General features: G+C 35.1%; 1 protein-coding gene across 10 annotated transcripts in view; it reads left to right on the top strand.

Annotated features, from left to right (window-relative positions):
• VEZT (vezatin, adherens junctions transmembrane protein) overlaps nt 1-12,323 on the top strand; it is a 108,150-nt gene that overhangs the window by 42,351 nt on the left and 53,476 nt on the right. For 6 of the 10 annotated variants that reach the window (XM_061206492.1, XM_061206487.1, XM_061206485.1 and 3 more), the window contains 4 exons: nt 824-999; nt 2,946-3,221; nt 5,961-6,110; nt 10,013-10,160. In XM_061206492.1, the coding sequence (XP_061062475.1) occupies nt 824-999; nt 2,946-3,221; nt 5,961-6,110; nt 10,013-10,160 (750 nt within the window). The remainder of the gene's footprint in view (nt 1-823; nt 1,000-2,945; nt 3,222-5,960; nt 6,111-10,012; nt 10,161-12,323) is intronic. The other 4 variants (XM_061206489.1, XM_061206486.1, XM_061206495.1 and 1 more) reach the window with 1 other exon arrangement.

Below are 12,323 nucleotides of genomic sequence, written 5' to 3'. Positions count from 1 at the left end.
ATCCCATTCTTCCAACTCTTTCATCTGGTTCATCCTTTAAGATTCAGTTTAGGCATCACCTCTTTTACTTTCTCTTTGTTGCAGGTTTTGTTCCTTCTATGCCATTTTCATAATAACCTAGTTATACCTCATCGCACTTCTTTGCACTTACTTTTCAGTCCTCTGCGTTAGACTATGAACTCTCTAAGAGTAAAGTCTTGTATGTCTTGTTCATTTTTTTATGCTTTTGATGTCAAGCATGTTGCCTGGTATGTATTCCTTGATAGGTGGGTAGAAGGAAAAGAGGGAGGAATAAATAAGCTTGTATATGTGAAAGCATTTTGTAAACTATAAAGTGCTATGCACATGTTGTTGTCATTTTGTATTATATTCCTTAATGATGTATTTTTAATACATTCTAAATGTCCATTTTTAGAAAGCCTTGATCCTGCTGATGTAATTCTTAGGTATTGGCTATATTGTTACAGCATCCAGGGACAGCATCTTCTGTTACAGGATTATATTTTCCATGTTGTTTTCCAACAATTTAATTAATTAGGCTTAACTCAATAGGTTTATTAATCTAATTACTTCACATCTGTTTATTAAAAATATATATTTCACTCACATGTGGCTCCATAATGTCTACCTCAGTCTTTATTGTTTCACATTTATAATGAAAATAAAACCCTCTCCATCATACTGAGAATAGGTTGACTATTGTTCTTCTTGGAGTCTGTACTGAAAATAAACACCTCTAATTTTATTAGCATGGTAGGAGCTTAATATTTAATACAAAATTATGCATGTATTAATACCTCTCTTCCGGTCTTTTAATGGCAAGGATATTGGATTCCGACTCGACTCACTACATACCATCCTGCAACAGGAAGTCCTGTTACAAGAGGATGTGGAACTGATTGAGCTACTTGATCCCAGTGTCCTGTCTGCAGGGCAACCTCAACAACAGGAAAATGGACACCTTCCAACACTTTGCTCCCTGGCGACCCCTAATATTTGGTACTGTCCAGAAAACATCTATCCGTTGCTTGCATACAGAGTATTACCAGAGGAAATCCATCATCACGCTCTCCATTATAAAGGCATTATAAACACTTTAGCATTTTAATTAATGTAATGATATGCCAGAGGTTAAAAAAAAAAAAGTCCCTTTCTAAAGTAAATACTATTTCAAGTGAAAGTGGAAAATATATCCAGTTTGATTATTATATACTTTCAACTCAGTATAGTTAGTGCTGTGTTTAACAACCCAATAAGCAGGTAAAACATATGCCAAAAAAAAAATCTCTCTTACCTGTATACCTATACACATGTGCGCATGAAGGCCTAGCCAGTGCTTTATGTTTCTTTACCATTAATAGATTATGTAATAATTACATTGTAGAGACACCAAGGATAGGACATGGGGCATGGAGGTAAACAGTTGATTTCTGCTTTGTTGGGTGAGAAGAGATCATAGACAATAGACAATTCAAACTGTCTTAAAACTTGTCAACCACTTAAAGTATTTGGGTCTAATGCAGAAGTCTCAGGCCATAATCTCTTAAAAAGAAATATATATGTATAGTAAAAAGGGATTATATATACAGAACTGTTAATATCCTCTTCCTATTAAAGTATGAGTTTATTAAATGAACTAAATTATTGCTCGAACTGTTCAAGTTATATGGGCAGTTACATTCATTGGCCTCAGTGTTCTGAATTTATCTGTCTTTCCTGTCACATTTACAAATGCTTCATATTGTAATAGATAGCAAAGTATGGTGTTTTCCAAATATGTAGTCACTCAGATGTCATGATGAAGTAAAGCATCTTATCCTTTAAAAATATAAGAACTTAAGGAGCTGCTAGAAGGAAGCATAGGTTTTAAGAATTTTATAACTTTATATTCAAGTTTTCTTTGACCTCAAATGTCATTAAGCAATTCTGAGTCCTATAAATACGTTATAGACTTTGCTATAAATACATAAAAGTATATGATGAGATTTTGCTTTATGATATTACCAATATTGTCTAACAGTAAAGGATTCCAAGGGAAATTAGGGCAGGCAAATATTTATTAAGAAGCATTCTTACATTTTCTTTATAGTTTGACTATATAACTGTCTTCAAGTAGTGTTGATGTTGTTTTTCGGATATCCTCAGATACAGCTCCCCTATATTTACCTCTTTCTTATATTTTCACATTTTCATCTAAGCCTTCATTGCTTGAATGATGTATGTTAGTCTGTAGATTTGTAATTGACCTAAATTAAAAAAAATTCATACATATTTTGACTTCAGTTAAAGCAGTATAAAAATACAAAGCTTGTCCATATTACGGTCTGCAATAAATATGTATATTCCAGAATTGTGGTGATGGTTATTTAAAATTAATGATAAAATAAAAAATAAAATTAATGATAAAATAAAATAAGATGACTTTATTCAAAGCAATTACTCATGAAGTATATATTATTTCTAATTGGAAAAATGCTTATATTTTCTTGAGGTATTATATGTTTTTTGCACAGATAATTAAAGTCTAATTTTAGGGGAAAAGACCTCATGATATCTCCAAATATTAAAGGTTTTTAGTAGTAAAAATTAGTAAAAATTAAAGTTTTTTTAAATTTTATATTTGTAAAATCAGATTTTAAAATCTGTAATTTGTTTTTAGGTTAAAGAGCACATATCTTAAAAAAAAAAGGTTTTTTCAGAAGATACCTATTTATGTCCTTTACCTAAACTGATTAGCTCTAGACAGTGGGTGTCTAGCAACTAGACAGTGGTGCTAGATATTTTTTAACTGTTTCATATTACTTTTTAAAATGTCATATTTTATAAAGTCATACTTTATAAAGAAGCTAGCATTTTATCTATTTTAGGAAACCTGAATTGCTGACTAAAGTAACTCATCTTTCTCTGGACTGATGGATATCATTTTTTTGGCTTCTCTATTCTAGGGATGTCTCAGTGCTATTTGCCTTCATTAGTTTGCTCATTATGCTTCCCACTTGGTGGATTGTATCTTCCTGGATGCTATGGGGAGTGATTCTATTTGTTTATCTGATCATAAGAGCTTTGAGATTATGGAGGACAGCAAAACTACAAATAACCCTAAAAAAATACAATGTCCATTTGGAAGATATAGCAACAAATAGCCGAGGTTTTACTAACCTCGTGAGAAAAGCTTTACGTCTCATTCAAGAAACTGAAGTCATTTCCAGAGGATTTACACTGTGAGTTCATTTTTCATTTTATTTTTTAAATAATTCTTTTCTACTACGTAGTTAAATTAGAATGTTACCTATTTTCATTTTTGTTTTGTATTTACAGAAAAAACTAGGTTTCTCTTTAGCACTTATTAAAGTCTGTTAACTGCTAAGTGAAGGAATAAATACATTATATATTAGATTTAATAAGTAGTATAATTCTTTTTTCTACTTTGAGAAACCAAAGTGCTTTGAGAATCATGATTATTTCTGTGTGTTACCATGTGATTACATAAGATAATATAGAGAGAGAGCCTTGATCTTCGCATGCAGTAGTTACCCAATAAATACTTGTTCTCTTTACTCACCGTCAGATGCTCTCTTTACTCACCGTCAGATGCTCTCTTTACTCAGGTTACATGATAGATGTATCTGACAAGAATTCATTTTGAAAAATCTTGCCATGTATTAATAATATTCTTTAGGTTAATATTAGTAGATATTTTGGCACTGATACTCTCAGATACTCTCACTGATATTTAATATGGGAAATTAAATATTCAACAGTCTAGCTGTAAGTGTATTAAGCTACCAGATGGATAGGCTATTTATTCTATTATTAAAGGGAAAACACCAATTATGTTCCATATTCTATGCCAGACAATTTTGCATACAACTAAAGGCATACAATAATAAGCGGTAGAGCAAATGTTCAAGTTCATTCCATCTGCCTCTAAAGCTTGTTTCCCGTACACTAGGCTGCCAGCTAAGCACTTACAGATGACAGTTGTAGTATAGTATATTTAATAATTTATATAACTCATATAACATCTGCAACCTATAGGTGGGAGAAAGTAAGTATATGGCAGAGAATAATTGTTGCTCTTAATTAGTTGTATCTGGAAAGTCATGAAAAGAGGGGGGCAGAAGAACCTTGGGTAGTCATTGCATCCTCCACTCTGCTCACTCTAGAGTAGTACCTAAACAATCTTGACATAAAAGCTCTATTTGGAATATCATGAAACAGGAAAGTAGGAGAGTCTCCAGTAATCCTCTCATTCTTCACTCTGTTGTGTTCTGGAACAGTGTTTTAAACTCCTGAGACACGAGAGAGATTTTATAACTTCTCTTTCTGCTTAATTCAAAATGTAACAGTCCTTAGTGTCTGTTAATTTTGGTCCTTCCATTGTAGTTAAAGTCCACTTCTTGTTGATAGAGCGTAGCAAATATTGAGTGTCAAATTTTAAAAGTTAAAAATCGTACTAAGTAAGTAATATAGCTCCTTTTCATCCTGGACTTGCACAACAAGAGGACTGACAGGTTAAGCAAAGTGGCTCTGTGTCCAGTTAATGCTTAGGCCTATATAGAGGATTCTGTGCCTTTTGTCATTGTCCCACTTTTACCCATATGTATAGAATTGGCATGAAGAGCTAAAATGGGCCCGTTAGGCATGATTTCCCTCTGGATTATGACTTCTATCTATTCAAATGCAGACAGACAGAAAAATTTTTGGAACAATTGTACTTCACTTGTCTCCATCTAACTGGAAAATGGATTGAAAAAATTATGAGGAATAATAAATTTTGAATCATAATTTTTTAGAAATATTTTCATTTTTAAGACTGAGTTAGTAAAATGGAACACAAACGATAGTGTCCATATATTGAAAATATTAGTGCTGTTTTATTCTACCTCAACTTTTCCTCTCTAGCAAATAATTTAACCCTTCTTTGCCTCATTTCTTTATTTTAAGATAAGCCTATCCGTCATTGTCCTGTTTTTTATAGATTTTTAATGCCTGAATGTGTTTAGTTTGGTTTAACATTTTTTTAAGTTTTGAGTTAGATGTCTTATTTTACAAATTTGTGGTTATAGTGTAAGAAATTTATAAATTCCAAATACTTTGTTTTACTATTAGGAGAGGCTACTAGTTAGGTGAAAAACTTATTGTCTGGAAAACTATGTAATATGAAATCACTCATAGTTTCATTTATAAAAGCATAATATGTTACATGGTGTTGTTGCAAATAGGTGCTCCCCATTTATCTTTGGAAAAGTGCTTATGAAATGTGCCTCCTCTTGAACAGTTTTGAGAGTAGCTATGCTACTACGTAGTAACCCTTACTTTGCCTTTCTACTTGCATTCCCCTGTTGGCCACTGGTCCTGTTATCTTTCTGCGTCCCCTACTTCATTTTGAGTAGGTAAGTGCCAGTGGCTGCAGGTGGGTAAGTCATTTTACCCTACTTTTATGAATGTACAGAATGTATTTCTATACAGTATTTGATTTTTCTGTACAAATGACCAAAAATATGATTGATGAACATATGTAAATGCATATTAAGAATGTGAAAGTGTTTATAATTAAGGCTTTCATACTTACTGTAGACATAGGTTTTGAAAACTAAATGTAAAGTAGTACCACTTTAGTATATTCTGGCAGATAGAGTGTCTATATCAAAAAGTTACAGTTTCTTACATAAATATTCCTACAGTTCTACTATATTTCAATTAAAATTTGTTGTTTCCCCATATCAGAGGAAGCCTTTATTCTTTGAGATTTTAATTTTTCATTTGTCTTTTTTCTGGTGGCTATATATGTGTCAGGGAAATGTCTATTTATGAGACTTGAGTTGGGATATTTATAAGCATTTTCTAATGAAAATCATGAGAAAGGAATTTTTTTTCCTAAGTTTAATAGAATTGTGGATTTAGAAAACAAAAACTTTAGGACACCTGTACAGTTGTATCACATTTTACTTTTCAAGTTTGCTTGACAGGGTCAGTGCTGCTTGCCCATTTAATAAAGCTGGACAGCATCCCAGTCAGCATCTCATCGGTCTTCGGAAAGCTGTCTACAGAACTGTAAGAGCCAACTTTCAAGCAGCAAGGCTAGCTACCCTATATATGCTGAAAAAATATCCTTTTCTGTCTATATGTAAGAATAAGCAATGTTTCCAGAGTCCTGAAAATAGATATCATAGCTGCATCCTATAAAAGTTAACTGTAAACTGAAATTGCCTATTTTGAAGCTTATTTCCATCATCACTTCTATTTTAAAACTAGGGGAATGACAATAATAGACAGGAAGAAAGTTCTTCTGCTCTCATGTGGCTCATTTTTAACAAGGAAAACACTTGAAGTCCCTCCCTTCACTGGTCCAAAGAATAAAGTCAAAATAACCTGGCTTCTCTAGGTCAGACATTTTTTCAAATTACTGAACATGACAAATTTGCGTCATGACATGGAAAGAAACTGGCAACAGGAAATCCTTCCCCTTTCAAAAAACAGAGGCTCTAGAGTCAGATTGGCTGTCTAAATTTGGGCTGAATCAGTTACTGTGTAGGTGACCGTAAGCAAGTTTCTTCACTCTCTGTACCTTGCTTTATTTATTGGTAAACTGACAATAATAACAAAATCTTCCTGACTGCTTTTGTTAGACCAAATGAATTGGTGCATATAAAGTGCTTAGGCAGTGTCTGGTATATAATAAGCACTTAAAGACTGCATGACAATAAGTCTGTCTCTTAAATTTACTAAATCAGGAAATTAGGTCTGTTAGAAAATAAAAGTGTATAAGATCTTTATTTTAGTTAAAATTTAGTTAGGTAAGTTATGAGTAAATGGGATGCAAAAACTACTTTGTACCTTCAGTATGCTGAGTACTGTAACATTGATAAATATAATGCTTAAAAGTTTACAGAGTGCTTTATGTTCTATCATTATATCCTTATACAAACCTTTCCATCTAGATTTTCTTATCTCCACTTTATGAGAAAACTAAATAAAATCTCTACTTTATATGGGATTTACCCAGTGTCACACAATTAGTAAGAGGTGAAATTGTGTCTTGACTGTAGGACTTAGGACTTTAAACCTTTTCTATATATGTATAGATTTACTATATCTAGATACATACACACACACACATACATACATACACATACTGTACTGTATTACCTCTTTGGAAATTGGGAGAAAGCATTTTCATTTTAGTCAAGAACTTGTCTATTCAATTTGTTTACTGCCTAAATACCTGCCTGCAATGTGCTAGGAAGACAGAGCAAAAACCTGTACTACCTACTTTTAAAGACTTTTGAGTGTAGTCAGTAGATATTCATAATACAATATAAGTGCCCAGGGTGCCTTCCAGCATAGCAGGACAATGTACTTGACCTGTGACTTCTGTGAAGACACAGAAGGCTTTCAGGGAAGCGACACCTGAGTTGACCCTCAAGGAATGAGTAGGAGTTGACCTTGAGGATAAAAGTGTGCATTGCAAGTAGAAGGAAGAAAAGATACAGAAGGAAATAGAGATATGACAGTGTGGGATGTTAACTGCAAGTAGTTATTCATTCAGTGACTATTATGCCAAGCAGTTTGCTAGTCACTAGATATACAGTGGTCCACATAATAGACATGGTCCCTGCCTCGGGGAGCCTATAGTTTAGTGAGGGATTGGGAGTGAGGTGGGCTGCGAGGGCCCTAACAAAGATTGCAGATGGTATGAATTCCGTGGGCCAGTCACTTATCTAGATACTGGGAACCTAGCAGTGAACAAGATAGACAAGATCCTTGTTCTTATGGAGTTTGCCTTCTAGTGGATGATATAATTAATAAAAACTGAACAGAATATTTTCAGATATTTGCTATAAAGGGAAAAAACCCCAGGGGAATAGGATAGCGAGTGATTGGTGTGTTGCTGTTTTTGATTGGATGATAGGGGAAGGCCTTCAATTTAAACTTCGATTTGAGATGGAGTTCCAGTCAGATGGACCAGCGAGTATAAAGATCTTGTGGCAGGAGTGAATTTAGTATGATTGGAGTATAGAAAAAGGACCATCATACTCAAAGACTGCAGCACAGTAAGTTGGGAGTCGGAGTATGAGATGAGATTCAGAGGTAGGCAGGGGCCGGATCATATTCTCCATATAAGAAACCTTAAGGAATTAAAAAAGTATCCACCAACTATTTCTTTGGAAAGACCAGTAAGTTATATAAACCCTCGTGTGCCTGATCAAAGTAAAAAGAATAGAAATATACAAGATTAGTAATGAGAACAGAGCAAGAAATTAAAATTATTATAAAGGGATAGTATTTGTAACTTTGTGGCCACAACTTTGAAACTGTAGGGAGAAATGGATCATTTCATATCAAAACACAAATCTCTAAAACTGACCTAGGAAGAATTCAGAAACTGGAGATTAATAAAAAGAATTCCATTAAAAAAAAGAAAGCGGGCTTCCCTGGTGGCGCAGTGGTTGAGAGTCCGCCTGCCAATGCAGGGGACACGGGTTCGAGCCCTGGTCCGGGAAGATCCACCGTGCCGCGGAGCAACTAAGCCCGTGTGCTACAACTGCTGAGCCTGCGCGTCTGGAGCCAGTGCTCCACAACAAGAGAGGCCGCGACGGTGAGAGGCCCGCGCACCGCGATGAAGAGTGGCCCCCGCTTGCCACAACTAGAGAAAGCCCTCGCGCAGAAACGAAGACCCAACACAGCCATAAATAAATAAATAAACAAATACTTTAAAAAAAAAAAAGAAAGCACCTGGTTATATATGTAAACAATGGAAAATGTGCAGCTGTAAAAAAGTGATAAAAGGTCTCGATGCACTATTGTGGAATGATCTCCAAATTATGTTGTTAAATGAAAAAAAAAAAAGCGAATTGCACAGAGCAGTATTTATACTACCCTTCCATTTGTGCATAGAAGGGATTGTATATATGAGGGGATAAATAAGAGTGTGCATGTATATATACACATATATATATCCCCACATACACACACATTTATATTTGGATTTCCTTTTATGTATGTACATAACCATAAAATATCTTGAAGTATACACCAGATACTGGTAACAGTGATTGCCTTTGCCTTTGGGTAGGTGAACTAGGTGGCTAAGGGATAGAGGTAGGAAGCAGTTTTTATTATACCCCTTAATCCCTTATAAATTTTTAATCCTGTGAATATATTACTTATTCAAAAACTAAGTGAATGAAAAAATGTTTAACTCCCTGGTCCAGATGGTTTTGTAGTTTAAAAAAAAAAAACTATTTCAGACCATAGAAAAGATTAGATAGAAAGCTACAGTACATCATTTTATTTATGCAGATACTATAATCTCAGTTCCAAATAAAAACCAATCTCACAAATAGAATATTTATAGATTCCGCCTAGTACTATATCAAAAGATTATTATAATACGACAAAATAGGGATATGTTATAAATGCATGAAGAGTTCAAATATCAAGAATTGTATGGATATAATTCTTTACAAAAACAATGAAAGTGGAGGAAATCACATAGTAATGTTGATAGATGCGCATGAGGAAGAGGAAGGCAGAAACAGAACAGCAGTCTATGTCAACAACCTAGATGGAACAGGCTTAGTGTTAGTTACATCAGTAGTTTATGTTTTCAGGTAACGGTCAGGTAATGATGTCCTGCAGTGTGCAGACTTGGAGGAAAAGAGGAAGTATTTGCTGTAGGGTGGTGAGGGCCTGAGCCATGATACAATAAAGTACATAATACAGTTTCAAAAGGTAGATGCGAAAAATAACTAAATTAGCACTTTAGCGCTTGTGAAGAGTTGAACTTTTAATTCTCTAACTATAAAGATATTTTATTCTCAAGTATCCTGTAAGATTTGAGGTATATTAATATATTAGATTTTAAGATTAGTTTCTTTTTTAAAAAACTGATGTAAATCTCCTCAAAGTTCAGAACAAAGATAAGTAAAGGTAATTTTGGACAGTTTTATTGTACTCTTTATGCTTTAATGAAAAGGCTTTGTTGATTGCCTTAACCTAATTTAACCTACCCCCTGAACTCTGAGAGTGACAATGTAACCAACTACATCTGTGTGGTGCCTTTTAAGGAGCTGGGCCTTGGACTTAGTGAAGAGCAGATTTCAGAAGAGGAAGCACATAACCTTACAGATGGCTTCAGCCTGCCTGCATTGAAGGTAATCCATTCATGGATGGGAAGGGCCGAAGAAAAGATAGATGCATTTGGATTGTGCCTGTGCTTTCTGAACATAAATGGTGCACCTGTTTCTTTTGTTGTTTGCTGGATACCATTACCATAATAGCCTTACTGATGTTTTTGAAACTGCCTTTAAAGAGGGACAGCACTGTAAAGATTGGATGAAGAGTGGGAATTCCCTGGCGGTCCAGTGGTTAGGACTCTGCGCTTCCACTGCAGGGGGCACAGGTTCCATCCCCAGTCAGGGAACCAAGATACTACATGCTGCTCAGTGCAGCCATAAATAAATGAATCAATGAATGAATAGAGGAGATCCTTATGTTCTGATATTGAAATACTTTAAATTCTTACTATAGGCATTTCTTGTATTAAATTAGAGTTTGAAGATAAATGAGTTTAGTAGGAACCCAATATATGAGTGATTTTATTTACTAGCCATTTGTTTCAACAAACATGGGTAAAGAACGTACAAGATCTGCATCTTTCCTTGGAAAATCTCCAAAATTCTTATTTAGAACAAGAATTTTTTCATATATTAAAAACCACATAAAAGGATATATTTGACTACATAAGAATTAAACTTCTAAACTTTAAATGCTGTATATATATATTTTTTAAATTTTATTTATTTATTTTTGGCTGCATTGGGTCTTCGTTGCTGCACGTGGGCTTTCTCTAGTTGCGGCGAGGGGGGGCTACTCTTCGTTGCGGTGCGCGGGCTTCTCACTGTGGTGGCTTCTCCTGTTGCGGAGCACGGGTTCTAGGTGCGCGGGCTTCAGTAGTTGTGGCTTGCAGGCTCAGTAGTTGTGGCTCGTGGGCTCTAGAGCGCAGGCTCAGTGGTTGTGGCGCACGGGCTCCGTTGCTCCGCGGCACTTGGGATCTTCCTGGACCAGGGCTCGAACCGGTGTTCCCTGCATTGGCAGATGGATTCTTTTTTTTGTTTTGTTTTGTTTGTTTGTTTGTTTACTTATTTATTTATTTATGGCTGCATTGGGTCTTCAGTGCTGCGTGCAGGCTTTCTCTAGATGTGGCAAGGGGGGGCTACTCTTCGTTGCGGTGCGCAGGCTTCTCATTTCTCATTGCAGTGGCTTCTCTTGTTGCTGAGCACGGGCTGTAGACGTGCAGGCTTCAGTAGTTGCAGGACATGGGCTCAGTAGTTGTGGCTCGCGGGCTCTAGAGCACAGGCTCAGTAGTTGTGGTGCACGGGCTTTGTTGCTCCGCGGCATGTGGGATCTTCCCAGACCAGGGCTCAAACCCATGTCCCCTGCATTGGCAGACGGATTCTTAACCACTGCACCACCAGGGAAGCCCCAAATGCTGTATACTTTAAATGTAAATAAGCTCAGGAAAAAAATTGCAGTGATTTATAAACAAAGGGCTTGAATTCTTTCTATATAAAGAGCACTAAGGTATGTGAAACCTATTGAAGATAGGTCAGGTGTGTGAATTGCCAGTTCACAGAAACCAGAAATGGCCAATAAATGTGATAAAAATTTTCAGCCTTACTAGTATTTTGCCAAGGATATTGAAAGTTGATAATACTCATTGTCAGTGAAAATTCTGAGAGACCTCACACCAGTGGTCAAAGTATAAACTGCTTCACTTTAGCTGTGAATACCAGTCTTCACAAAGGTATGTACCCTTTACGCCAGCAATTTTAAGCTCACAGATTCATCTCAGGAAGTAATCAAAGATATATGTTCATAATATTACTACAGCAGCAAATCTTCAAAATGAGTTAAAAGTTCAGTGATTTGAGATTGGTAATGAGATTTATGGTACATTCATTTAATAAACTGCTTTGGAGTTAGTAGTAGAAAAAAATAACATGAAAAAACATAAGTTAAAGCATCTTACAAAAACTAACTGTATGCATTGAAAGATTCCAGTAGTATTTTTAAAAAGTCAAGCCAAATGTCTTTAAATTCCTTTTCAGTATTTAGCAAACTCCACTTAGATATTTTTTTATTTCTAGCCTTTAAACTTCACTTGATACCATGGAAATCAGTGCAAGTGTAGTTAACAGCATATTTTTCAAGATTCATTTTGTTTTGAGACCGTATAAACTTTTACATCTTTAAAATTTTCAGATCCACATAAAAGTTCTAGTTCTCCTGTTTGTTTTTCTTTCCAGTTACTTGAA

The sequence above is a fragment of the Eubalaena glacialis genome, chromosome 11 (assembly GCF_028564815.1).
Source record: "Eubalaena glacialis isolate mEubGla1 chromosome 11, mEubGla1.1.hap2.+ XY, whole genome shotgun sequence".
In the NCBI taxonomy this organism is placed as follows: Eukaryota; Metazoa; Chordata; class Mammalia; order Artiodactyla; family Balaenidae; genus Eubalaena; species Eubalaena glacialis.
This window is presented reverse-complemented; position numbering and strand designations above follow the sequence as displayed.